Source organism: Benincasa hispida, chromosome 3 (assembly GCF_009727055.1).
Source record: "Benincasa hispida cultivar B227 chromosome 3, ASM972705v1, whole genome shotgun sequence".
Classification (NCBI taxonomy): domain Eukaryota; kingdom Viridiplantae; phylum Streptophyta; class Magnoliopsida; order Cucurbitales; family Cucurbitaceae; genus Benincasa; species Benincasa hispida.
Window position 1 is genome coordinate 34057021 of NC_052351.1, and position 26400 is coordinate 34083420.

Sequence of the window (26400 nt, forward strand, 5' to 3'; positions counted from 1 at the left end):
TACATCCAAATGGGCGTACAAGCTAAAGGAAGTGTTCTCTAATGATCAAGAACCTAGATTTAAAGCTAGGTTGGTTGCTAAGGGCTTTACACAATGGCCAGGTATTGATTTTAATGAAATTTTTTCTCCAATGGTTAAACAGACTTCTATCAGATTACTATTATTAATTGTGGCTCAAAACAACCAAGAGTTGGAGCAACTAGATGTCAAAACAACTTTTCTACATGGCTTCCTATAGGAAGTTATATACATGAGCCAACCGAAGGGACATGAGATCAAAAGGAAGGAAGATTGTGTTTGCCTGCTGAAAAAAATCTATCTATGGCCTCAAACAGTCCCCAAGATGCTGGAACAGACGGTTTAGTGACTTTGTTAAGAAGAATGGTTTCTACAGAAGGTCCTATGACAGTTGTGTTTATATAAATACAGAGTCCTACACTCATCCTATTTACTTGCTTTTATATGTGGATGATATGCTTCTAGTAGAAGCAACAATGAAAGAGCTGAACAAAGTAAAAGATCTACTGAAATCAAAGTTTGAGATGAAAGACATGGGAAATGCAACAAGAATACTTGGTATTGACATTATTAGAAACAGAAAAACAAGTATTCTAAGCATTGATCAGTCACAATACTGTAGTAAATTGTTGAAAAGGTATCAGATGATAGAAGCTAAAGAAGTGACTACTCCAATAGCCAACCATTTCAAGCTTTCAACAGAGAATTCACCTAAAGATTCAGACATTGAGCATCAGCAAATTATGTCAACAGTTCATTATTCCCAAGCTGTGGGAAGTTTGATATATTTAATGGTGTCCACAAGATCTGATATAGCCTATGCTACTAGCCTGGTGAGTAGATACATGGCTAATCCAGGTAAGAGACACTGAGAGGCTACAAAGTAGATTATGAGGTACCTAAAGGGTACTACTAATGCTAAACTGAAGTACCAACAACTATCAGACAGTGAACTAAAGCTGGTTGGTTATGTAGACTCAAATTATGCAGGAGATCTCGACAAGAGGAGGTCATTATCGGGGTATATCTTCCTATGTGGAAGATGTGTCCTAAGCTAGAAGGCTACCTTACAATCAGTAGTAGCTCTTTCTACTACTGAAGCAGAGTTCATAGCATTATCAGAAGCAGTGAAGGAAGGCCTATGGCTAAAGGGTCTCTTAAGTGATTTCGAAATTAAACAAGACACTGTGAAGATCTTTTGTGATAATCAGAGTACAATTCATTTGTCAAAGCATCCACAGTACCATAACAGAACAAAATATATTGATGTGAAATATCATTTCATACGACAGCAGATAGAAGTTTTGAAAGTTCATACCTCAGAAAATGCCTCCGATATGTTGACAAAAGCAGTCACTCAGCTCAAGCTCCAGAAGTGCCTTGATATAATAGAGTTTGAGCTGAGAGACAAAGATTAAAGCAGAGACAGTCAGATCAAAGAAGCTGAAGTTCATTTCAAGGTGGAGATTATTGAATAGAAGTGAAATAAACTACATTCGGTTACAGTTTTTGTTACAAACTTAGCTACCTTTAAATACTCTGTATAACTAATTTTGTGTAAGAGAGTGAGAGCAATTGTAATTGAGTGTTTACACTATCTTGAAGCAATCTTGAATAAAGAAAACTCCGTCAGCTTTTTCGTGGACGTAGGCCTCCCTTGGCCGAACCACGTAAACGATCGTGTTCATCTTATTCTTCTTATTGTCTTCCTTTTCGTATACCCCCAACCCAAATGACCGTTTAGCTTTAGCAAACGATCGTCTAGCTTTTCCCAACGATCATTTTAAATTTTACCCAACGATCGTTTACTTCTGCAAGCCTCATCGTGTAGAAGACCATCGTCTAGACGACCTTCAGTAAAGCCTCATCGTCTAGACAACTCCTGCCTTATCATCTAGTCGACCCCTGCTTTACCTCCATTGCCGAGACGATAGAAGACTCCTCGCCCCAGCGAATTCCGGCAGCCTCCCAGCGTTCCTCTCTTTTCTTTTCTCTCGATTCTTTCTCTGCAAAAGGAAAAGAAAAGATCAGTCAGTCGAAGGGTTTTTCCAGTAGAAGTTTATGGTTCTAATCTCGGCCATTGAAGTGTAAGGTCGAGATCGTACGTCACCCGGTTTGTACATCCTGCACACGACCTAGCGTTTGTCTGAAGTATCGAGGGGTATCCAATAGTCGTATAAGGGCCTTCGTTCACTCTCGGCCCGAAAAGACTTTGTAAATCCTTCTTGCGTTTTGCTTGCTTCTGCATTTCAAGCCCTACACATATAGTTGTATCGATTAGATTCCTAAACTTTCATAAACGAATGAATTTAATCTCTTGGACAAATTTTCTTTGAAAATTGTCCATGCATTTACTCTAGTTGTCTATTTTGTAAAACCGACATTTGAAAAAATCTACACATATTTGATAATTAAAGCATAAATGGTTTTTAAAAGTAATCCTAATGTATGATCTAAATTGATTGGCTAATGAAAATTTAAGCGGAATTGAATGTTGGATTTTTGTGATAATTATGTCCAACTGATTATTATAACCCTTCTTGACTTCTTAGCCATTTATTGAGACTATGTTTTATTTTACCACTAGCCAACCAAAGATGGTTAACAAGTGAAAAAATATATCACAAATATTAGGTAATATGTTGGCCAAAAAAGAAAAACACGAGAATTAACTAAGAAAGGGAATATTTGACAAAATAAAACCAAAATCATAACTTTAAAAGAGCGTATTAATCAACCTAAACATGGTCTATCCACCCCTCTAAAAAGAAATACTAAAAGGTGAACATTGAAAGCGATAGAACCGAACTGAACTGAAAATTCAATTTTTACTTAAATTTCGATTTGATTCGGTTTGGACCAAGCAATATATTTGGTTTGGTTCACTTTAGTATATATCCAAAAGCAAACCGTGAACAACCATAAGTAAATACTATGAATTTTCTCATTGTCATTGTTCTAATGAAAGAATAATCGCATTGGATAATGTTCACGAAAGATAATACGGAATTCTCTTTTTAGTTGGAAACTTAACACTAACCAGATTCAACAAAAGAAATTAAAGCATAATATGTCTACTTGTTCAAAATTATGTTAATTTTATTCTTACGAAACAGAAGACAATTAAGACAATTATTATAATTCACACAAAACAGATAATGTGCATTACAAAATAATGAAAGTACAAATAGAAGATACATTTTCATCAATTACCATCTACCGGCTGAGAGACCAAAATTCGACAATTGTTTTTGTCTTGATTCTTTAGGTTGCTTTTATTGTAGGGAGCCAATCCATAGAACACTACTTCGGCTGTTCCCGTCATGTACACGTTGTTGTCTTGCTCGCTCCACTCTATCTGTAATGGTCCTCCAGGTAGATCTCGACGGTGCAATTCTATCTTGAGATATTCGAATCTAATGTTTGGAAATGTAAAGCTAAGAAAGGACTGGAATTTGCACGATCTTAGTTTTTCTCTATTTATATAATCATACTGTGCAATTATATTGATGAAACTAAATCATGTTATTGATGTTGTGGCTAAAAGATACACATGATCTTCTTACCTGTCCAGCATGACCTTCAAGAACTGTTACATCAACGATCACACAGGCTCTAATTTCACAAGCAAATGTCGCTCATGTAGTGTCATTGAGAAGTACACATATTTGTTTTGAAGTGATCCAATATTTATATGCTTATAACTTAAATTTATCTTAAACTATAAAAAATTCAAACCTACACCACACTCCCGCACGCACATTTTAAGGCGTGAATTGGAGAAGACTTGCACAAATTATGTATGAATAGGGTAAAAGAGCATCACAGTGAACAAAAAAGTAAAAAGATTACATCCGTAGAGAGGGATTAGAAGACCCTTTAAATGGTTAGAAAAAACTACATTTGCTCAAAGATATATACCTCAACAAGAAAAAGTTGAAATCTCAAACTTGCTAAAAAACCAACCTGTATTTGTTCGTGCTGGAAACATCTCACAAATTTTGGACCAATTGCAAAGTTTATGTCATCGACCTTGCAGATTCTGTTTGTGACCAAAGTTGCAGTGCAGAGTTTAGACTGCTATAAACTACATTAGATCAAATGAGGGAAAAATTACTTAAATGTTAAAGAAGCTTACCCTTCACCAGAGGTTTCCTCATAACTTCGTATTGCTTCTTAATTTAATTGTACTCGTTGGTTCATTAATGCTCTTATAGCTTGAACACATCTCAATCAATCAACTAAACTATGACATATACAATATACGTATTTATGAAGCCTACAAAGTACTCAGGAAATCTTGTACTTAATATAAAAGTGTAACTTATAGTTTCTAATCTACTAAATCACTTAAACAATACATACAACTTGCAAAGTGATTATATTTATGTAAAAGAAAAGAAAACAAAAGAGCAAGTCACGTAATCCACGTTAGCAACTTTGAGAAGATTTAGAAGAGTGAATGGGATGTTGCAAAATGTACATATTAAATAAATACTTGGTCAATTTTGTTACCAAAAATTACACAATGGGGGTTTCCCATACTGACAGGTCAAGCTCCACGTAACTCCATCTACTTTAATGTCTACCTTCACAACAGATTAGTCTGTAGTTGGTGCCAATCGGGTAGGCACATTTGATGTTTTGAGAATCGGTTCACCCATGTCTACTTTTAACCTGAAATTCCATGTACGTTAAGATGGATACGAAACCAAAAAATTAGATTGCATTGGGTACTCCATTACCACACATCTCTAAGATACAAGCGCAAAGAAAAATATATGACCCAAACGTAAATGATAGTAGATATGTTCACGAGTGAAGTGAAGTCGGGGATGCAATTTCCCATTCCCACTCTCTATTTCATTTCCCATCCAATGAAGAATCGGTTCCCCGATTTAAATCATGAACAATTTTTAATTAAATAATTAATTTTATCACTAAATTGTTTATTATGGTTAGTTTTTATTTGAGTAATTAATTTAAGGATAAATTACTCAAATTTTGGCCTATAAAAAACTAATTAATTTTTTTATAGTAGAAATAAATATATATAAATCAAATTATTCACCTATATAATCTAAATTTAAATATTCAATTTAAACATATTCATTATTTTTCCCAATAAATAATTAAATTTAAAATTTAAATGTAATATTTATATAATAATAATGATATAATATTATATAACCATACTAAATTTATATGTAGAAGGCAGAGACGGGGTACGGGGTGGGGATAGGGAATGTATTCTCCATCCTCGTCGTTCACAAGGGAATTTTTTTTCCTAGTCCCTTCCTCATTTCCCTCCGAAAAATTCTCGTCCCGTTCGGAGTGGGCCTGCAGAATCCCTTCCTATAGAAAAACTGGACGTCTATGGACGGAAAAATACAATAACAGCCACGGACAATTATTCATGAAAAAAAAAAAACAATTAATTACCTCCGGTTCACTACCGTGGGAATTAAATATCCTCATCGTATAATCAGTACCATTAACGCCTGGCATAGCAAAGATAAATCCGTCAGCACCGATCCCCAAGGTTTCGATCACATAACTTCGCAGCTTGCTCCGGGGTGATCCTAGGCTCTGATAAATCCCTATTATCAACCTATTCAAGCTCAATTGCAATCAATACCAGACACCGAGAAACAAACGTAGACTCTTTGCTGTGACTTCGGACCAAACATACCTGACAACTATTCATAGAATGCCATTAATGGAGTCAAAAGATGCCATCAAACTTCTGAATTCTTGAGCTGATGATGGGAATTAGATCTATTGATCCAATCTTAAGAATCTACCTTAGCTCTGTTTTGCTTGCCGCCGAAAAATAAGCGATTCAAGCTCGTCCGTCCGATCTCCAATCTTCAAGTTCCGACCCAACCTAAACGCTTTCAGCATATGAAACCCATTTCAATGTGGAGAAAATCTTTCACTTCATCTTGTAGAAAATCGATCAAACTCAAACCCGATGGCCATGGCGCCGTCGGTACTCCACCTCTTCAATCCAACGCAGCCCCATTTCCTCGGAGTGAATTGAATGCCCACCAATTGTTCGACAAAACGCCTCACTTAAACGTAATTTCAGCAACCGTCGAGATTGGGCGTTGCGCAAGGCAACACCAACACGAAGAGGCATTATATCTCTTTTCTGCAATGTTAATGTTAAATTTAAGGCCCAACGAGTTCACTTTTGGAACTGTGATTCACTCTGCAACTGCACTTGGAGACATTGATATTGGCAAGCAACTTCATGTATGTGCCTTAAAAACAGGCCTTCATTCTAATGTGTTTGTTGGTAGTGCACTTTTGCATTTGTATGTCAAGTTGAGTGTCATTGAGGAAGCTCAAAAAGCTTTTGATGATATCAAGATGCCAAATGTGGTTTCTTACACTAGTTTGATCTCTGGGTACTTGAAAATGGAGAGGATTCATGATGCTCTCCGAGTGTTTGATAAAATGCCCGAGCGAAACATCGTGTCGTGGAATGCGATGATTGGTGGGTTTAGTCAAAAGGGACACAATGAGGATGCTGTGCACTTGTTCATTGATATGCTTAGAGAAGGGTTTTTGCCTACTCAATCTACTTTTCCTTGTGCTATATGTGCTGCTGCTAATATAGCATCCATTGGGATAGGGAGGAGTTTTCATGCCTGTGCTGTCAAGTTCTTGGGCAAGCTTGACGTGTTTGTTAGCAATTCGCTTATTAGCTTTTATGCAAAATGTGGAAGTATGGAAGATAGTTTGTTGGTTTTCAATAAATTACTTGATGAAAGGAACATAGTTTCATGGAATGCTGTCCTTTGTGGTTATGCTCAAAATGGTAGGGGAAAGGAAGCTATAGATTTCTATCAAAGAATGATTTTTGCAGGCTGCAAACCGAATGGTGTGACACTTCTTAGCTTGTTATGGGCTTGTAATCATGCTGGCTTGGTTGATGAAGGTTATGCGTACTTCAATCAAGCGAGACTTAATAACCCCAACCTACTAAAACCTGAGCATTATGCTTGTATGGTTGATTTGCTCTCACGTTCGGGTCAGTTTAGACGAGCAAAGGAATTTATACACGACCTACCGTTTGATCCAGGAATCGGGTTTTGGAAAGCATTGCTTGGCGGTTGTCAAATTCACTCAAATGTGGAACTGGGGGAGCTTGCAGCTCAAAAAATCCTAGCCTTGGATCCAGGTGATGTCTCGTCATATGTAATGATGTCGAATGCGCATTCTGCAGCCGGGAAATGGCAAAACGTATCAATATTAAGGAGGAAAATGAAGGAGAAAGGGTTAAAGAGAATTCCAGGTTGCAGTTGGATTGATGTTAGAAGCAAAGTTCATATATTTGTTACTAGTGATAAGAATCACCGCCAAAAGGATGAAATTTATGTTGCCTTGAGGTTCTTTGTTGAGCACTTGAAAGAAAGTGAAGATTTCAACTTTCTTTCAGATTCATAATTCACAATCTATTATTAATTAAGTTAATGTTAAACTTAATGTTATTTTGTGAGAGTTTGACGAGAGTTATTGCAACTAGAAAGGAAAAGAAAATATAACTATTTGTTGAGTAATCCTGTGTAGTAATTTACTATTTATTTATTTATTGAAAAATGGACAACCAAAAACTGACTTCGGACAATGGGAAGGTCAAACTTGCTTATAGCTACAAGGTCAATCACATAGTATCACATCGTAGCATATTCATTTTTCTAAAATGATATCTACAAAAAATAGTACAACCCAACTAGCATCCAACCATTAATCATCGAGAAAATTGATTTTCCAACTTCAAGAAGTGAATTATTATCGAGCCACATTGTTGACAATATTATTTTGCAATGATTAATGTGACAAACAACCATGAATTAACATGGGAATAGGGAAAAGCCAAACAAGCTCTAACAATCATCTCTAAACGAGTACTACTTGCTTGTAGCTACGTGGTCAATCTGTTAAATCCTTGATCCTATGCACATCTAAACGGAAGGGCAAGAAAGGAATTGCATGGAAGACATTGGCTGCAAAAGTAGTTAGAGAAGAGAAAACGCATTGAGGGACCACAAAATTTTTTATAAATGGAAGGCTTGGGAATCCGTGTAGGCAGGAAAATTTTGGGTAAAAGCTTAGAGTAGCTTTTAGAGGAGAGGACCACCAGCTCTCTCAGATGTGTTGGTTTGCTATCTATTTTCTTTTCTTTTCTTTATCATCCTTGTTATGTCCTTCTTTTGGTATTGTTATTTGTGTTAAACCATAAGGCTCTGTTTCTCGCTCGTAAGTAAGACTTTGAATATTCATCTCTTTAAATATCAATTTCTCAGAGCTTGTTGCTTTGTTTTACTGCATACTTTGTTGGGTTTTACTAAGTGCAGGGAAGGAAACCCTAACGAATTGGTATCAGAGCCATCAATCTTAGGGTAAACAAGATCAATGGCTCAAAAGCAAATAAAAGAAAGAATGGAGACCAATGAGAAAAAGATCTTCGAAATGAAGGATATGATCTTAGGTCTCTGTAAGAGTATCGAGAAGCTTACCAAGGAAGTGAGAGACAATAGCTCGACGTAAAAGATCGAGGAATTTGGGACGAGGGGACTCATCTCAAGATGAAAAGAAAGATTGATGAGGTAGACTCATCCCAAAACCAAAGAGTTTGAGGATCAAATAAGAGTAAGTATAAACACCCTATCCGATTGGTAAACAATAGAAACATAGCACTAAAATTAGCCCTATCCGATTTGGGTATTATTGGGCTAGACAAAAAGGAAACCCAAAGCAGAAAGAAAGGTGGGTTGACCACCGATAAGGCAATGGTAAAAGGGAACGAAACCGTAGGGATGAAGAAAATTTCTATTATGAGGAAAGGGCATTACGCGAAGAAGGATCCTCCAGTGAAGCATTTGTCTGACAACAAATTTCAAGAATGACTTGGCAAGGGCTTATGTTTTTTATGTAATGAAAAATACTCCTCGAGGCACCATTGCAAAATGAAGGAGAATTAGGAAATTATGTTGTTTATCACGAATGAGGAAGAAGCAGAGGGTGAGAAGGACGAAGAAGAAAATGAGAAACCGGAGATTGTAGTAATCGAAAATGCCAAAATAGTGTTGAAATCGATGTTTGGATTTTCTGCAAAAGGAACATTGAAGCTAAGAGGCTCTATGAAAGGTAAGAAGGTCATTATGTTGATCGATTGCAGAGCGACCATAATTTTATTCATAAAAAAGTTGTTGAGGAATTGAACCTACCGAGTACGAAAAACGCGAAATTTGGGGTGATTATTGGGAATGGAACTGAGATCGGGGAAGAGGAATATACAAATCAATGGAGCTTAAATTTTCAGAATTAGTAGTAACGGTCGATTTTCTTGCGATTGATTTCGGTCAAATGGATATTATATTAGGGATGCATTGGCTTTGTACAATCGGCTTCATGGGTGTTCATTGGCCAACGCTAAGGACGTCGTTTCTTTTCTAAAGTTCTCAGGTGATATTACGTGGGGATCCATCCCTAACAAAGTTAGAAATCTCATCGAAAACTTTATAAAAAACATAGGAGGAATAAGATACAGGGGTTCTTAATTGAGTTTCAAATTTTAATAAACAAAGAGATGGAGGGTCTTGTGCCTGACTCCAAGGAGAAACAGGAAGAAGACTTGTCAGTGATGATTCAAACAATATTAAAACAAAGCAAAGATGTGTTTAACATTGCTACAACTTTTCCTTCCAAACAAGCCATCGATCGCTGAATACTCACAATGGAGGGGCAGAACCCTATTAGACCATATAAGTACGGTCATGCTCAGAAGGAAGAAATTGAGAAGTTAATTAGTGAAATGTTTGCAAGTAGGAATTATTAGGCCTAACCGCAACCCATACTCTAGTCTGGTGTTGTTAGTCGAGAAGAAAAATTATGAATGATGATTTTGTATTGACTATAGGAAACTAAATTAAGCCACAGTGGCAAATGTCACACCCTGCACCAAATTACCCTCCTAACCTGGATGGAATGGTGACTGCAGCAGTTACCAACCTTTTTGCTGGCACTTACTACCTATCTTACCTGTTAAATTTTGCTCAAACCCTGAATACATACATATTAACTCATAACTTAACACATTTATATTACAGGGTTTCACAGCATTGTTTATACATGGATATTACAACTTAGTGAACCCCATCAAGAATACTAGTCTCTAGACAGACACATGTGTACTAACTAATACAGGTCTTCAAATGCGCTTCCTTCAACCTGTTCCTTTGAATGGTTGAGTAGCAATAGAAAAGTCTTTTGGAAACTGACCGCTACCTGAAAGGAAAACATTTGAAAACATGAGCTGGAAGCCCAGTGAGTGACTTAATAAAACATAAATCTCATGCTTAAACTGAAAGCTCGAAAATATAATACTGGAACTAAAATATACCAAGCAAACGTGTACATAAAACCTTTAAAACTATTGTATCTGAAACCTGAATCTTAGCTGAGAATGAACATTTATCGCTCTAATTCCCAGTGCCAAACCATGACCAAATGAGACCTCTACTTCGATCTCTTCGTATTGAACTATGGCTAGGAGAGATTCCTACGTCGATTTCTTTAAATATACCGATGGGCATCTCAAGCAACTTCCTCTAAACATTAGTATTGATAACTACTCTTAAACACCATTAAACATCATTATTCCTTAGTTGAGAACGAGCATACATTGCTCTAGCTCTCAACATTTGTTATCGGCCACGAGACCCATGCTTCGACCTCTCTTTGTTGGTTTATGGCCTAGGAGACCCATACTTCGGCCTCTCCTTCAGAACTACCTAAGTGCACGTGGAGGTTTCTATGTACTGTCAACACCTTAAGTACATTTATTCAGATACCTTTCTTACCTTCAGTATTCCTTTTCATTGTGTTTAGGAATACCAACGCATGTACTTTGGCAATCTTAGGTATTTAAACATAGTACATAAGCTTCACTCAACCTTAGTTTTAACCCTAACGCATGCTTCATATTTTGTAAAATAATTGGCTTAAATCGTGTTGAACTAGCTTGTAAAAACCATTAACATGCGTTAGACATGGAAAACTTACTTGGAAAACTCATACATTAGTAACATCACGCGTTGATCATGCTTCTAATCATAGAAATAAGTTGCTTGGAATCACATAAAGTTTAGCATGAGAATAACCTTCCTCAATCCCTCGACGTCGTATTACTTACGTGCACGTGCTCATAACTGAGTACTGTCATACCTTAGGTACTTAACTAGGATACTTTCTCATTGTCCTTCAGTATCCTTAGGATACCTTCTCATTGTCCTTCAATATCCATTGTATAACTAAGCATTTAGCTTAAAGCTAAGGCTTAGTGCTTAAATCATCATAATAGTTTATCATACTAGTTCTTCATAAAAATGGAGTTACTAAAACATGCTGAAAGTATTTGGACAAGATAACATATTTAATCATGTCAATTTCCATGGAAAACATGCTTTACTTAGCATGAGAAATAGCTTCAAACATACGTTGCTTGGCACCTCATTTAAACACTAGCATGAGAAATAACTTCAAAGAAATCATAGTTTCTAAATCATTAAAACATTAAATCATCATATAGTCACTCACAGCTCGTCGGGACTCTTAACAGGTTATACGCCTCTCCTAGCTCTTCTTGACCTGAAAGGACATAATTCCGGGTTAAATTCCTTAGAATTCTTAGCAGAATACCTCAAATAGTTCATTTACTAATAGAACTTTCATCAACAAAGACAGCATTACTAGCGAGATGATCAACATGAGTGAATTTATCCTCATGAGTGAGATCAAACTTTTCTGAGCAACATTTTCATCCTAGCGATACTCACCTCTTCTAACAAACTTGGCTTCCTCACCAGCGAGATTCAGCCCTCATCTCTAGCGAGATTTTCTCCTTGAGCGAGATCCTCATCACAAAATTAGTGAGATTATCATCTTGAGCGAGATCCTCATCCTCCTCATCTCGCTCTCACTCTTCACGGTGAACTGATTGCTTGTTCTTCCCAAGCAACTGTCTGCTTCTGCACAGATTCTCTATTTCAACTTCAAAACTTCATAACTCAAAAGTCTGAACTCTTTTCAATAAACTTCCTTCTACAAACTTGTTTAAAATTGAGCTAATTTTCTTACCTCAAAATTTTAGCTAAAAATTATTTATAGTTTGGCCTGGAGCTTCCAATATTCACCTCGGGCTTTGATTAATTCGAGATTTTGCCTCTTCTGCAAATTCCTCACTTTTTGTTCTTCTTCTCCTACAATCTTTCTCCGGCAAGACAACATCAAAAACTAGATTCTCTCAGCTTTCAAATGGCACCGATTTTACTAAATTTTCTCATGTAGATTGTTGAAACCAAGCTTTCGAAGTTTCTCTTTCTTTTAATCTTCCTGGCATTTCCTGAGTTCAAGGATTAACCGCCACGTCACCCCATATTTAGTGCCTCCAGCCAAACCAATAAGTGAGCTTCCCTATTTAATATGTTTTTCTTTTCCTTTCTCTACAACTCCTATAAATGACATGAATTTTTACTTATTAGATATTTAATATATCATTCTTTGGCTAAACATACTTGTCTAGAAAATTTAGAATTAAGAGTTTACAGCAAATAAGTTCCACATTCTTGTGATTGAAGAACTCCTTGACGAGATACGTGGTGCAACAATCTATTCAAAGTTGGACCTTTGATCAGGGTATCTCAGATCCAAATGCGAGACAGTGATATAGAGAAGATCGCCTTTAGAACTCATGAAGGACATTTACAAATTTCTGATAATGCCTTTTGGATTAACCAATGTGTCGGCCAAAATTAAAATAATACAACTATGTGATAGTCTTCAGAAAAACAACATTTAAATTAACATAATTGCACGGTCGAATGATTATTTTGCTTCTGTTTCATCTATCTTTGGAGTTTCAATATACTTTATCATGATAAGAATAATAACTTTACATAGGGTAATTTTACAATCCAAGAATTCAATTATTTGGAAAAAGGACATACCAATTTTATCAAATAATAAACTTAGATCCTCATAGGCATTCTGCAAATCCATGCGCTTGCACGTTGAAGTAAGGAATTTTCTGTTTGTTCCAAAGTAATCAGATTATTTAAATAAATCACAATCTTTGAAATTCTTATAACTGAGAGACAAACCTTAGGTTTTCAGCTGAGAAATGATGGGCTCCTTTTCTTTCAAGGCTGCAATGGCTAACCCATGTTCATCTTGCAGTTCAGACAATGCCTTGTTTCGCTTTTCTAAATTTATCTGAACAAACAAGCATGTAGAGAAGAGAAGCAATATTTCAGGACATTCTATGTAGATACATGTACATAAGAGAAGCAATATTTCAGTACATTCACACCAAAATCCTTGAGCTCGTGTTCCATGTCCAGTTTCATTTTTTGTTCATTCAGATAAAGCTCTCGGAAGCTTTCAACTTGCTGTGCGAGAAGCCAACCTTTCAGTTTTATAAACAAACAGTGTTGATGAAAAAGAATACAACTAAAATGTTTGAGCAAAACTGACCTTCTTGCTAAGGTTGAGATCATTTTCAAGTTGTTCAATCCTCTCAGATTTTTTCTTGTGGAGTTGATATCATGAATCTCAAGGATATAAAATTACTGTTTGAATTTTGTAGGTTTAAACCAATTTTTAGGTCTTATGCACCCAATTATTAGGAAAATTGGGGAAAATGACCTATTGAAAGTTTGATATTGTATTCTTGACCAATTTTTTAAAAACAAGCTTTTTTGACCCTGTTGGCGACGAAAATGATATAAGCATGGTAAATATTGGTTGTACAATTACTCTTATGTCTCTTATTAAATTCACACTTTTAATTTCAACCACCAAACTACCAAATTAATTCACATTTTTCACCTAAATTTATTCAAAAAAAAAATTATCCAAAAACCATTAACAAAAAATTATTCACACAAAATCCCAATTACTCTTATCTCCTTATTAAACTCCCACTTCCAATTTCAATAACCAACCTACCAAATTAATTCACAAAAAATTCTCCACCTAAACTTATTGACAAAAAAATAATTTATCCAAAAACCATTAACAAAAACATATTCTCACAAAAAAATTATTCACTACCAAATTTGATTTGTTTACAACCCCACAAAAAGTTCTCTTCACCAAACTATTCCATAACGAAATTTGTCAAGTCCAAAACTTATATTTCACGAAGTTGTAATTTTGTATACTCCATAAGAAGGTATGTATTTCATTTTGTATGTATTCACTGGTTCGATAATTTCTGAAAAAATTGACAAAAATAAACGACCTTTTTAGAGTTTGATTTATGCTTGCTTTGTTGATTGTTTCTTTTCTTTTTATAATGTTTTGCATTTGATATTTATAAATTTAAAAAAAATGAAAAAAATATAGTAATTTTTTTTAAGATACCCGGTCGGGCTTCACCGCTTAGAAAGCAAATGAGTTGAAATTACTCGGTCGGGCTTCACCAGGTACAAAATAATTGTTGGAACAAGTTTGATTCTCGTTCGGGTTTCACCGAGCATGAAATTAATTAATTGACTCGATCTTCCAGAGTATGGGATAGGAACCGGTTTGGGGCTGGTCCGGGGCCCGATAGAGTTAACCCTAGCCCGACCGGGCGTACAAAAACTAAACATTCTATTTTTTGGCTCGATGTTGTACCCGACTCGGTGGAAGATCGGGCTTTTTTTATTTTACTTTTTCTTTAACTACATTACATTAATACATTTTTGTTATAAATTGTAGAAAATACCTCGTGTTTGGATTTGTTTTGATGGCATTTGGAATGAAAGGGAAAAGGATTATAATGGAAGAGAGTTGCGGGGGTGTGACATTGAGGTCGGCACGATCTATAATGAATTTATGACTAAAGTTTATAGGATAAGTGGTATAATGTCAGATGAGTATAATCTTGTTATAAGATGTATACTTCAATTGAGATCCAAGGCCCCTGAATTTGTAATTCAGAATGATGAAGATCTACACACATTCCTCACATGGGAAGAGGTCTCAGTAATACCTCTTTACGTATCCATGCTTCCAAAGTGTTCAAGTAATCAAGGATTTTATCCAAAAAATTCACATATTCGACGAACAGAAGAAATCCATTCAACATCTAGGTCAGTACATTGCAAGATGGAGTCGGATAGTCAATTTTCCCCCACATATTTTAACCCATTACTTACTTCGTCGCCTAGTAATTTGGAAACGCATAACTTAGAGGATGATGTAGACCAAGGTCAATATTTCAATTATTGGTCTTAGAGGGAGAAGGATGATGGAGAGGAACCCAAGATTAATACCTACCGTACATTGCATGGAGAAGAACGAAGAATCAAAGTTTATGGAGGGTCGTCACATGCAAGGGGTCGTGACTTATCACATTCATCTAGTAGCACAATCGTCATGCCAGGTCAGTCATATTCTTCTGAAAATTTGCAAGTTGGTGACATATTTATATCTAATAAGGATTTAAAGATGTGGTTATCTATGTTAGCAATTAGAGGTAACTTTCAGTTTAGGGTGAAGAAGTCAAACACAACATTATACAAAGTTATATGCTTAGTTGAAGAATGCAAATGGGGACTTCGAGCCGTTAAATTGAAAAATTGTGAAGTATTTAAGATCTATAAGCATGACAATCAACACATGTAGAAATGAAATATTGACTAACGATCATAGACAAGCTTCTAGTTGGGTTATCAGACAATTAACTTCGTCGAAGTTTGAAGACATTAGTCATTCATATAGACCGAAGGACATTGTGAAGGATATAAAACAAGAGTATGATGTGAGTTTAAGTTACAACAAGACATAGGGGGCAAGGGAAGAAGAATCCTACAAAAAGTTGATATGATCTATAGGAAGATAAATATTTCAAGCACGTCTTCATGGCTCTTGGTGCTTCCATTAGGGGGTTTCTGAACTACGTTCGCCCTGTTTTAATTGTAGATGGAACACATTTAATGGGTAAGTACAGTGGTAAACTCCTGCTTGTGACTAGGGTCGATGGAAATAATCAAATATACCCCGTCGCGTTTGGTATATCTAGTGGAGAAACTGATGGATCTCGGGTGTAGTTTTTTTAGCAACTAAGATGTGCAATTGGGCAAGTTCATGATTTGGTTATCATATCAGATAGACACCCAAGCATAAAAAAGGCAAATATCAGAAGCATTTCATGGTATCTACATCCATCACTTGAAAGCTAATTAATTAACTAATTTTAAGAACAAAAATATTTTGGATATTTTCGACAAAGTAGCCAAGGCAAGTTGTGAGTCTGTATTCAACTACCATTGGAGTCAATTTACAGGGTATCCAGGTCCACGCAAATACTTAGAAGATATTGATCTTGAGCGGTGGGCTAGGGTGTACCAATGTAACAGAAAGTACAATCAAATCATGACAAACCTCACAGAGTGCATAAATGGAGTGTCAAAAGATGCACGACAGTTACCAACCACGTCATTTCTAAACCATATTAGAGGTTGGCTACAGGACTTGTATTACAGACATCGAAAGGATACATCAAATAGTATGTCAAGACTGTCGAATTATGCAATGGCAATTATTCGTGATGCGGCAGACAAAGCAAGCAGACATAAAGTTAGGCCAATTGACCAATATGAGTTCGAGGTGATAGATGGAGGTTTAGGAGGTCATGTAAATATTCACGCAAGAACATGCATTTGTCATAAGTTTGATTATTATGAAATCTCTTGTTCACACGCGATTATTGCATTTAGGGTTCGGAATATTGATCCTATCTCTCTTTGTTCATGGGTATACTTAGGGTTGGCAAAAAAACTCGACGGGACGGGTCCCCACCCTATCGGGGCGGGGATTCCCCAGTTTGACTAGGGATAGGGTCAAACCGAAAAATTTATTCGGGGCCCCGTCTGGGGATGGGGTGGGGATGGGGACAGTATCCCCACCCCGACCTCGACCCTGACCCCGACCCCGATTAATCTCCAACCCCGAATTTATATATATATTTTTATCCCTTCCCCAGTCCCCTCTCGCTCTCTGAAATCTACAACAAAACATCTCTCCCCTCTCGCTCTCTGCATTGCTCTCGCTCTCGCTCTCGCCCTTGCGTTCTCGCTCGCTCTTGCCCTCACGCTCTCTCTTTCGCTCCTCCTTCCCTTGCACTCTCACTCATCCTCCCCTCGCGCTCTCCTCTCGCTCATCCCACCCCATTGCCAACCCTAGGTATACTCTGTTGAATCAGTGTTAGCTACGTATGTTGAACCTATACGACCAGTTGGTCACTTTTCGGAGTGGAAGCAATCATCAAAAATCGTTGATGTGAAAACATTGCCTCCAAAAAGAGTTTCAAGAGTAGGTCGCCCACGAACAACGAGATTTCCTTTTGCAGGTGAATTTCGACAAGTCCACAGGTGTTCTAGATGTAGGCAAAAGGGTCACAACAAAACAACATGCAATCAACCTTTCAATACTGTCGAGTGATATATGGATTTTTTATTACTAATTGTGTTGCACATCTTTATGGATTTTTGTGCATTTGGATGATTTTTGTATGATTTCTTGCATGAACGGTGGGCCAAGAATTGATATTATTTTATGATTTTTTACATGAGCTCGGTTGGGAATTGGTGCCTATTTGCATGGGCCCGATCGGGAATTGGTATTATTTTATGATTTTTTACATGAGCCTGGCCGGGAATTGGTGCCTATTTGCATGGGCTTGGCTGGAAATTAGTATTATTTTATGATTTTTTGCATGAGTACAGTCGAGAATTGGCGCCTATTTGCATGAGCTCAATCGGAAATTGGCACCTATTTGCATGGGCCCGACTGGGAATTGGTATTATTTTATGACTATTTGCATGAGCCTGACTGGGAATTGACGCCTATTTTGCATGGGCTAGTATTATTTTATTATTTTTTACATGATCCCGACTGGGAATTAACGCCTATTTGCATGAGCTCAACCGGGAATTCGTCTTGTATACTTTGATGATTTTCTGATATATCCTTACCATTAACTACAAAAACAATTTAAGTCAACTATAAATTTTCATTCATTACTTCAACTATTAATTACAAAAAAGTCTACGAACCTCTAAAATAATGCTTTATTCGCCCAAATCTGAATGACATATTATCTATGAAAATATATCATTTTATCTTGTATTAAGGTGTCCATTTTGGACTCGGTTACATCATATTCGAAAAATTTATATGTGAATATACAGTCACCATTCTCATGTTGTTGAGGCACGAAAGCATCTCAACGTAGAGTCCATCAATCTACTAGAAGATTATGAGGCTCCATTATCGCACCAGCAAGGAGTAAACCGGGAAAGTTTTCACACACTGATCTCATTTCACGTTCCAAGTTTGTATTCAAATGTAATCCAATCAATGAATCGAACACGATTAATTCTCTGACCTGGAAGTCCGCACAAACAAGCATCCAGTGCATCCCAGAGAGGTTGAAAGGTATGTAAACAACATCGACATTGCTCCAAGGTATATCGTGGTCAGTGTGTTTACCCCATTGACGTACTTTAATATGTTCTATGTCGATCGCGTCTTAGAAAGTTTTAAAGCAATGAGAAAATTAGACAATGTTGATTACATGAACCTATGGAATAATATATATAACGTATCGTTACTACAATGTCAACTATGGCAAATTTTCGACAACATAAGTCCGGTTGGGCTTGCAGTTTCGTTTTTATGAACATAAATAATGTGTATTACCTGCATGACAATGTTGAGTGTTTAATTAAATAGGAACACCTATCACACATGACAATCTTCATTAAAGGTTATATACCTTGTCATTCATCCATTCGAATGGTGTTAACGGACTATTAAACTATTTTTTATCCATTTGAGCATATGCATTCCTTTGTACCATCACAACAAGGTCTACGATGTCCATCCACTTCTGAAATTTAATATTCAAATCTTCAGGTATGTCAACGAGTGGATTGTACTTCTATTACATTTTTTTGTCTCTTCCCATACTTCCTTGTGTCTTTCCATGGTGTAGTTAATTTCCAAGAAATTTTCCTCATTCGGCTACCGCGACCTTCTATTACATTTAGATTTTCCGTGTCTTGTGAACTTATATCAACAACCTACACAATAAATAATGGTTACACTATTATTAATAAGAATAGTGTTATTCGATCAACCTACACAATTAATAAAATCTTGTGAACTTATAGATGACGGCTACACTTCTATGTCAATAATAGTGTTATACGATCAAAGAAATAATAAAATTTCAATTATTATTTAGAATTACAACAATAAATTTACCTACATACTAAATAGAAAAACAACGACGATAAGAACAGACAATAAGGATCATGACAATATATCCTAACTTTTCAACAACAATATTACATCAATAATTTTGATCGTTAACTTCTCAACGAGGTCATACCTCGTCCTTCCGCCCATCAATGCCCGACCTTTCATCTATAACATCGTCACCTAGAACCACAGGTTGAATGATCGTCCCTATCACCATCATTTATCACAGCATGAACACTCGTACCTCCATGATCCCCACCTTTAGTGTAATCAACGTCCTTTCCCTACGTGCATAGGTATCATGCATAGGATGATAGGATAAATTACGTATGAAGAGAACAAACAACAAGGATGACAATGGTATATCCTTATCTTCGATAATCATCGCAAGTACTTTTTAATGCTCTTTAGGTCACGTTCCAAACTTTCCATGCGACAATCAAAATCTTTGATTAACTTAATCAATTTGCAATACTACTTCCACTTCTTCTTGATCTTCCTGTGATGCCTTCATTGACTATCACTGTGATCAACCTCTTAGTGTTTGAAGGTCCAGCAACATCGTCATAATTTGTGGGTTGAGGTAGTTCCAGTGGTCCAGCAATATCGTCATCATTTGTGGGTAGAGGTGGGGTGCAGATGGTGCAATTGGAAGGATGGGTAGCTCCATAACACGATTCATAAATTGAATCTTTTCCTCAAATGGAACGAGTTCCAATGTGATCCTTACCTACAAAAGATTGTAATCATGAATAAATAAAACTAAGAAGCTATAATCATGGGAAAAAAAATCTAACTCAAAAATAGAAAAAAGGAACATAATGTATCTGACCCGAAGACTTCGTCTCTAATAATTCCATATGGAGGAGAATATGAGCATGATCATCTTAAAATGCGTCATATCGCATTGTCATTCAATCTGTTTGCAACGCGACCGAATAATGATGAAATAGTTTCGTATGCCCATACCTATATGAAATGTAAGTGTGTATTAGTGGTGTGATTTAATGAATATTCATTAAATCAAATTAATTAAATTACCTAAAAAGCATGGGGAAACTCGTAAAGACTGTACGTCTGTTGTTTTCCATCTGCATTGCCCTTATACGCCAGTGCTCTTTCAATCTTGTTTAAATCGTTTGATTGTATTTCCAAAAAATTTCTTGCTCCAATCCTCATTACAAAATCTGTTTCAGTTATCTATGATAGCTAAATTTTTAAAATCCATTTGTTTTTTCCTCTCTCTATCCATCAAAGCAAACTCAATAAAATAAAATAATGCAATTTTCACTACATCAACATCGTTTTCAAACTCAAGTGTTGGAAAAATAGAGTCCAACTCATATGCCTTCATACCCTCATTGTCATTTAGATACTTAGCTCTATAACAAAAGAATTTTCTCCCCTCACAATTCTAGTTTGATGTTTTAGTCCTGTGATAAAGTCAAACTCTATTTGGCTAAGTGATACCTTGTTCCCCATAAGATTAAAACTAATAATATCTCTCATAAGTTCCTCTGCCTCTTGAAGAAAAATATAATGTATAAGTGGTCCATTGAAGATGATGTTTGTATCAAGGAGAGGACCAAACATGTTTATCTCCCACACAATTAGCCATGTTTATTTTTTCTTAATTTTAGGAATAATCTTTCCTATATGAGAACAACATGAAAAGGCTCCAAGAAAATGATCATTATGATGAAATTTCATTTCTCGTTCCATTATAAGGTCAATTAAAACTAATATGCTCTCATAAGTTCATCTACCTCTTGAAGAAAAATATAATGTATAAGTGGTCCATTGAAGATGGTGTTTGTATCAAGGAGAGGACCAAACATAAGTCTAAACATGACTAATTGTGTGGGAGATAGTTTTTTCTTAATTTTAGGAATAGTCTTTCCTATATGAGAACAGCATGAAAATGCTCCAGGAAAATGATCATTAGGATGAACCTTCATTTCTCGTTCCATTATAACCTATATTTTTCATCAAATAGATAAATTAGAAGTCAACACAATACAACAATGCGTCAAAATATTTAAAATTTCAAATAATAATAATAATAATAAGCTACTAGTTGTTGGCCGGCCCAATACCTGACTGAGCCAAAAACCACTAGCTAGGTTTGAAGATTGCTCGGTCCAATCCCTTCCCAGTCCAAAAAAATAAGCTACTAATTTTTTGCCCTGTCCCATACCCAACCGGGCCTGGGACCGGGCCAAAAACCAGAAGCGGTCCCTTGCTCGCCTCTTCACCCCTTCTTGCCCGATCCGGCCCCATTTCCCAAGTTGCCCAGCCCCATACCCAGCCAGTCCTGAGACTAGGCCACAAACTAGTCTGGTCGTCCCTCCCCCTTCTCATCCGATCCCACCCTGTTTCCCAAGTCACCTAACCCCATACCCGACCGGTCCCGAGACCGGGCCATAAACTAGCCTGATCGTCCCTCCCCCTTCTTGCCGAATCCCGCCCCGTTTCCCAAGTCGCCCCACCCCATATCCCGTCGTTCTCGGGACAGGGCCAAACCCATACCTGACCGTTCCTTCCCGATTCGACCCCCCTTCCCGGTCAAGCCCCTTCCCGATCAATCTCTCTCTCCAACTAGCCCGATCCCGCCCCATCTCGCCTGGTCTGTCCCCCTTCCCGGTCACAATTTCCCCCACCCAGTCGCTTGCTTGGGAAATAAATTGCTTCTTGGCCCCCTTCCCAGTCATCGAATTGAAGATGCTCAAAAGTTCGAATATCGAAGTTTAAAGAAAAAAATGTTTCTAATGTACAAATCAACTCATATACTATCTATAGGCCTTAAAATCATTCTAAAATGAATGTTTTTAAACAAAGAAATCTAAAAAAATATGAAACCCCATAAAAACTAATAAAATCAAGATGCCAAAAAATCCAAAACCAAAACCCTCCTAAAATGTGCATAAATACTTGCTTGATAAAGATGAACCGATGAGGTTGAACATGATGAACCGAAATATTGAAGAAAAGTTTTGAAAGGAATTTGAAGGGTTACAAGAAAGCGGTTATGGAGGGAGGGGTTGGGGTTTTGAATTTTTTTCCTAAAAAAGAAGTATAATGGTTTTTTTCCTATTTATAAGGGGTCAAAAATACATTCTTTTTAAAAATGATCATTTTTTCCAAAAAAAAAAAAAAAAAAAATCTCCAATAGGCCATTTTCCCCAATAACCCCAATTATTAAGCAGCAAAAATATGTGGGTAGAAGATACTGCCTTTCAAACTCCACATAATTCTCTTAGGCCACTTATAAAATTTTGAAAGCTGATGTCTTGAGAGAGACAAAATTTCAAAAGAAAGAAAAAGTTCCAGGCATGTTATTCTTTTTAACAAAAACCGACCGACCTTCTTTTCAGCTTCATCTCGAGCATATCTCTCACGTGGGATATAAACACCATTCTTGTCCCTTGCAGCTTTAATATCTGCAACAGTTTTCACATATTTTAAACAAAAGGGATATTTGCTCTTCTATTGTTAACACAGATGTCAATCTCAATATGTTGAACAGGAATTCAATCCAACCTTCTTTCATCCTCTCTATTTCTGGATACAAATTCTTTAGTAGCACAGCTTTAGATATTTTCTGGTTTGCCTGTCATTGAACTTCATTGTCAGCATTTGGGAAAATAATACAAATTAAGAGGATGAACAGGTTTTTAGGAGGTTCGTAGGAGTAAACCTCAGGTTTGTTCTTGATATGTTTTGCACGATGGGCATAGTCTAGAGTACTAAGAGTCTCTTCTAAACAATTTTCAGAAGGAGAAATTGTGGTAATGACAAAAGTTTTTGTCTTCCCTTCCAAAGAATCTCTCAACAGCCTAGTAAGCTTACTATCCCTGCATAAAATTTTGCCATGAGCCAGAAAATTGTTAATAGTAATAATAATACTTGCAAAATAACAGTAATAATAAATAATAGGGAAGAAAAATACTTTTTAATCCCTGATTTTTAAAAAATAGGCAATTGGTAAATTTCAATTTGGTCAATTTAGTCCCTCTCGTTTCAATAATAGGTTTAAATGGTCCCTCTTGTTATTTTCTAGCTTAATGATATATTATTATTAAATACTGAAAAAAGATGTTTTTAAATTAAAAAAAGTAAAAAAATAGTTTCTCATACATGGAAACAAATGTTTACCTCTCGTGCACCTGAGCGAGATATATTCTCTGATCCGGCTAAATCAACAAGATTAAGCTTTCCACATTTGATCAGTTCCTCATCACCAACGGATGGAAAAGATAGAATGAGAGCGGCTGCAGTTATAGAACATATTGAACAAAACATGTGAGGTTTACATTTTTTTCAATAATCCAAATCTTTTTACCAACATGACACGCTTGTTTAACAAGGTGTCTGTCTGTTGTACGCCTTTTGGCAGATCCTCGTTCCAAACGAGTATATATTTCACTTAAACTGTAAACTGCTTCTTCTTCAAGGCCCCTTACAACCACTGCGCCCTTTCCATCCTCCATCAAGGAAATAGGTTTCTTTTGCTTTTCTTCTGCAGATCGTGATTGATCATCCCGAGCCAACAAATCAGTAATTTCTTCATTTTAGAGCTCCAAGAATGTCACTTTCATGCTATAGTCTGCATTTTGCTTTTCAAGTGTATCGAAAATTAGACGAACGGCTTGTGGAATAACACCAGCCTCAGCAGGCAGATCCTTACCCTGTTTGTTCGTCATGGTGAAATACATGTCAAAAACACAGAATAAATTAACTTAAGGAAATAAAATACAAGGTTCTTGTTTGACTATCTATACCTTATTTTCATCCCACCTTCCATCGTATATGTTTTACCCGTGCCTCTTTGCCCATAATGAAAAGACGGTGCAGTTGAAGCCTTCAAGGACTTCATTAACAATAGGGGAATAGCTTGTTATAAATTGATCTTTGCTGTGCCAAACACCTGACAACTATTCATAGTCAGCTAAAATAACCAAATCTATCCATTATCACAAAATCAACTAAGTTAATGTTTCAGAAACTTACCTTGTCAAATGAGAAGATTCTATCGACTTGCTTATTGGCTACACTTTGGAAGACGCTCACTTCTCTTCTTATTTCATTACAGGACATCACTTGTGGAACGTTCGACCGCTGTTCATCATCATTTAATGGCCTACCATTGTAAATACAATATAATAGGTTCCATTTACAGAAATCCACATAGTCAACAGTCAACACTTTCAAAGAATTAATCAGATTCTGAACAGGCAAATACACAAGCAAGTCATCATCACCACTTCAGTTCTCTGAATCATCAAAAATACCATGGTCAGAAACTCGAATAAATAAGTGGTCGATACTTCTGAAATCCACCAAGCTAGGTTTTAAAATCAATACAGACATCAAAGGACACATTGCTCGGGAATTTTTGCGCAGGAACAATCCAAACAAACATGAGAGCTTTCAAGTGAGAGAGAATTTCTCAACCTTGATGCTCTGAATATACTTCTCAAAAGCATTTCATGTGGAAAAAATTAAACCCTAGAGATCTTTCTTTAACCTAATGAATCTAATGGAAGTGGAGAATATGAAAAGAAACCGACAGAGGATCTACTTCTAACACTCTAACAAGTTTTTTTAAAGCAATAAATCTCACCTGCATCTCAACACAACCTGCACAATAACTTCTTTATCCATATTCTGCTGATGATGGTTAGAATTGGAATTAGATCCTCCCGAATCAGTTCATCGCGGTTCGGGACGAGGAGTCGGAAACGGAGCTGGAGATGGCGTAACCCCAACTCCCGATTTCTTCGACTGATCAGGCGTCAATGGCACCATTTTCTTCCTCAATTTCAACAATTAGCAAAAGAAAAAAAAAATCACCACCACCACACCACCTATAGTAAAACAAAACGGGATCGCGAATTAGAATACACAGAACTCTCTCCCCGCTGATAAATTCAGAGACGAAAAACAGACACTAGGGGAAAAAACAGAAGAAAACCTTAATTGAAGATTCGATTGAGAGAATCCTTGTTGTGCTCGATTTTTTGTTTGTGTTTCAACGGCCACTGTCCACTACAATATTTTCATATAGGAGAAAGTAGCCGTTGGAATCGTAAATTTGAATTCGATCAAAGGTGGGGCCCCACTCCGGAAAGAATTTCCAAAGTTTCTGGGGCACGGCCGGAGCCTGCAATTGCAATTGGTGGAATTTATTTCCCAAAAGCTTCCATGCCTTTTTTTTTTTTTTCTTTTTTTTTTCCTTTGATTTTTCTTCCCAAAAAGGAAGGAAAAAGGAGGCTGCTTTCTTGAAAATTATTAATTACAACCATTTAATTTCTGAAATTTTTAATACTCTTTTTTCTGAGATTTAATAATGGTATTAAATTTTCATCCGTACGTTGACATTTTTGTAGATTTGGTAACATTATAAGAAATGAATTGATATTTTTATTATATCGTAAAAAATTCATGAAACAGACAAATAAGTAGTAGAATGTCACTAATGTAAACACATTAATTTGTTTAAAAATTAAAAAAAATGTTTATTAATTTAAATAATTTTTTAACTTTTTGTTTTCATAATTTTCTTCACAAATATTCATCGGCATCTAACATGTTATCGGTACTTTAATTGAAATTTTCAAAAAATTGAAACTTTGATATTGTAAACCTTAGCTCTAACATGTAGAAATTGAAAATTTTTAATTTACAATCTTTTAGTTAAATCTTTATGTTATGACTAGTTAAACTATGTTTATTTATTATTATCATCTTTTTTAGTATAACAAATGACTTAGAGAAATTCAAATTTATGACCTTAAGAGAGAGTATATGTCAATTACCACTTAACAATGTTTATATCGGCTTATAAATTTAAGACGTGTTAATGTTAATATTGATTCGATAATCTCCTGTCATTTTAGGCTTTATTTTATTTATCCTTTTTGACTTATGACTTTCAATTTTAATATTGATTTGATTTGCAAAACGAAAATGTGCGTATTGACTTTCCTTTACATTGCGTATTATATAGCCATTTCTTTCCATTTTATCAAAAGTAGCCATTTCGAGTGTTTTTGG

General features: G+C 36.2%; 1 protein-coding gene, 1 long non-coding RNA gene and 2 pseudogenes across 2 annotated transcripts; 1 reads left to right on the forward strand and 3 right to left on the reverse strand.

The window, feature by feature from the left end:
* Nucleotides 1-4504: 4504 nt before the first annotated feature.
* LOC120073537 lies at nt 4505-5725 on the reverse strand (annotated as a pseudogene).
* LOC120073960 (pentatricopeptide repeat-containing protein At5g42450, mitochondrial-like) lies at nt 5546-7512 on the forward strand. The gene has a single exon (XM_039026887.1). The coding sequence runs from the start codon at nt 5923-5925 to the stop codon at nt 7471-7473; it is 1551 nt and encodes a 516-aa protein (XP_038882815.1). The 5' UTR covers nt 5546-5922; the 3' UTR covers nt 7474-7512.
* Nucleotides 7513-12699: 5187 nt separating this feature from the next.
* Nucleotides 12700-25578, reverse strand: LOC120073538 (annotated as a pseudogene).
* Nucleotides 19332-21432, reverse strand: LOC120073961. Its single transcript, XR_005480851.1, has 3 exons — nt 20386-21432; nt 20177-20313; nt 19332-20074 (listed from the first exon to the last, which is right to left on the reverse strand). It is a non-coding gene; the product is annotated as an uncharacterized LOC120073961 (long non-coding RNA).
* Nucleotides 25579-26400: the final 822 nt, after the last annotated feature.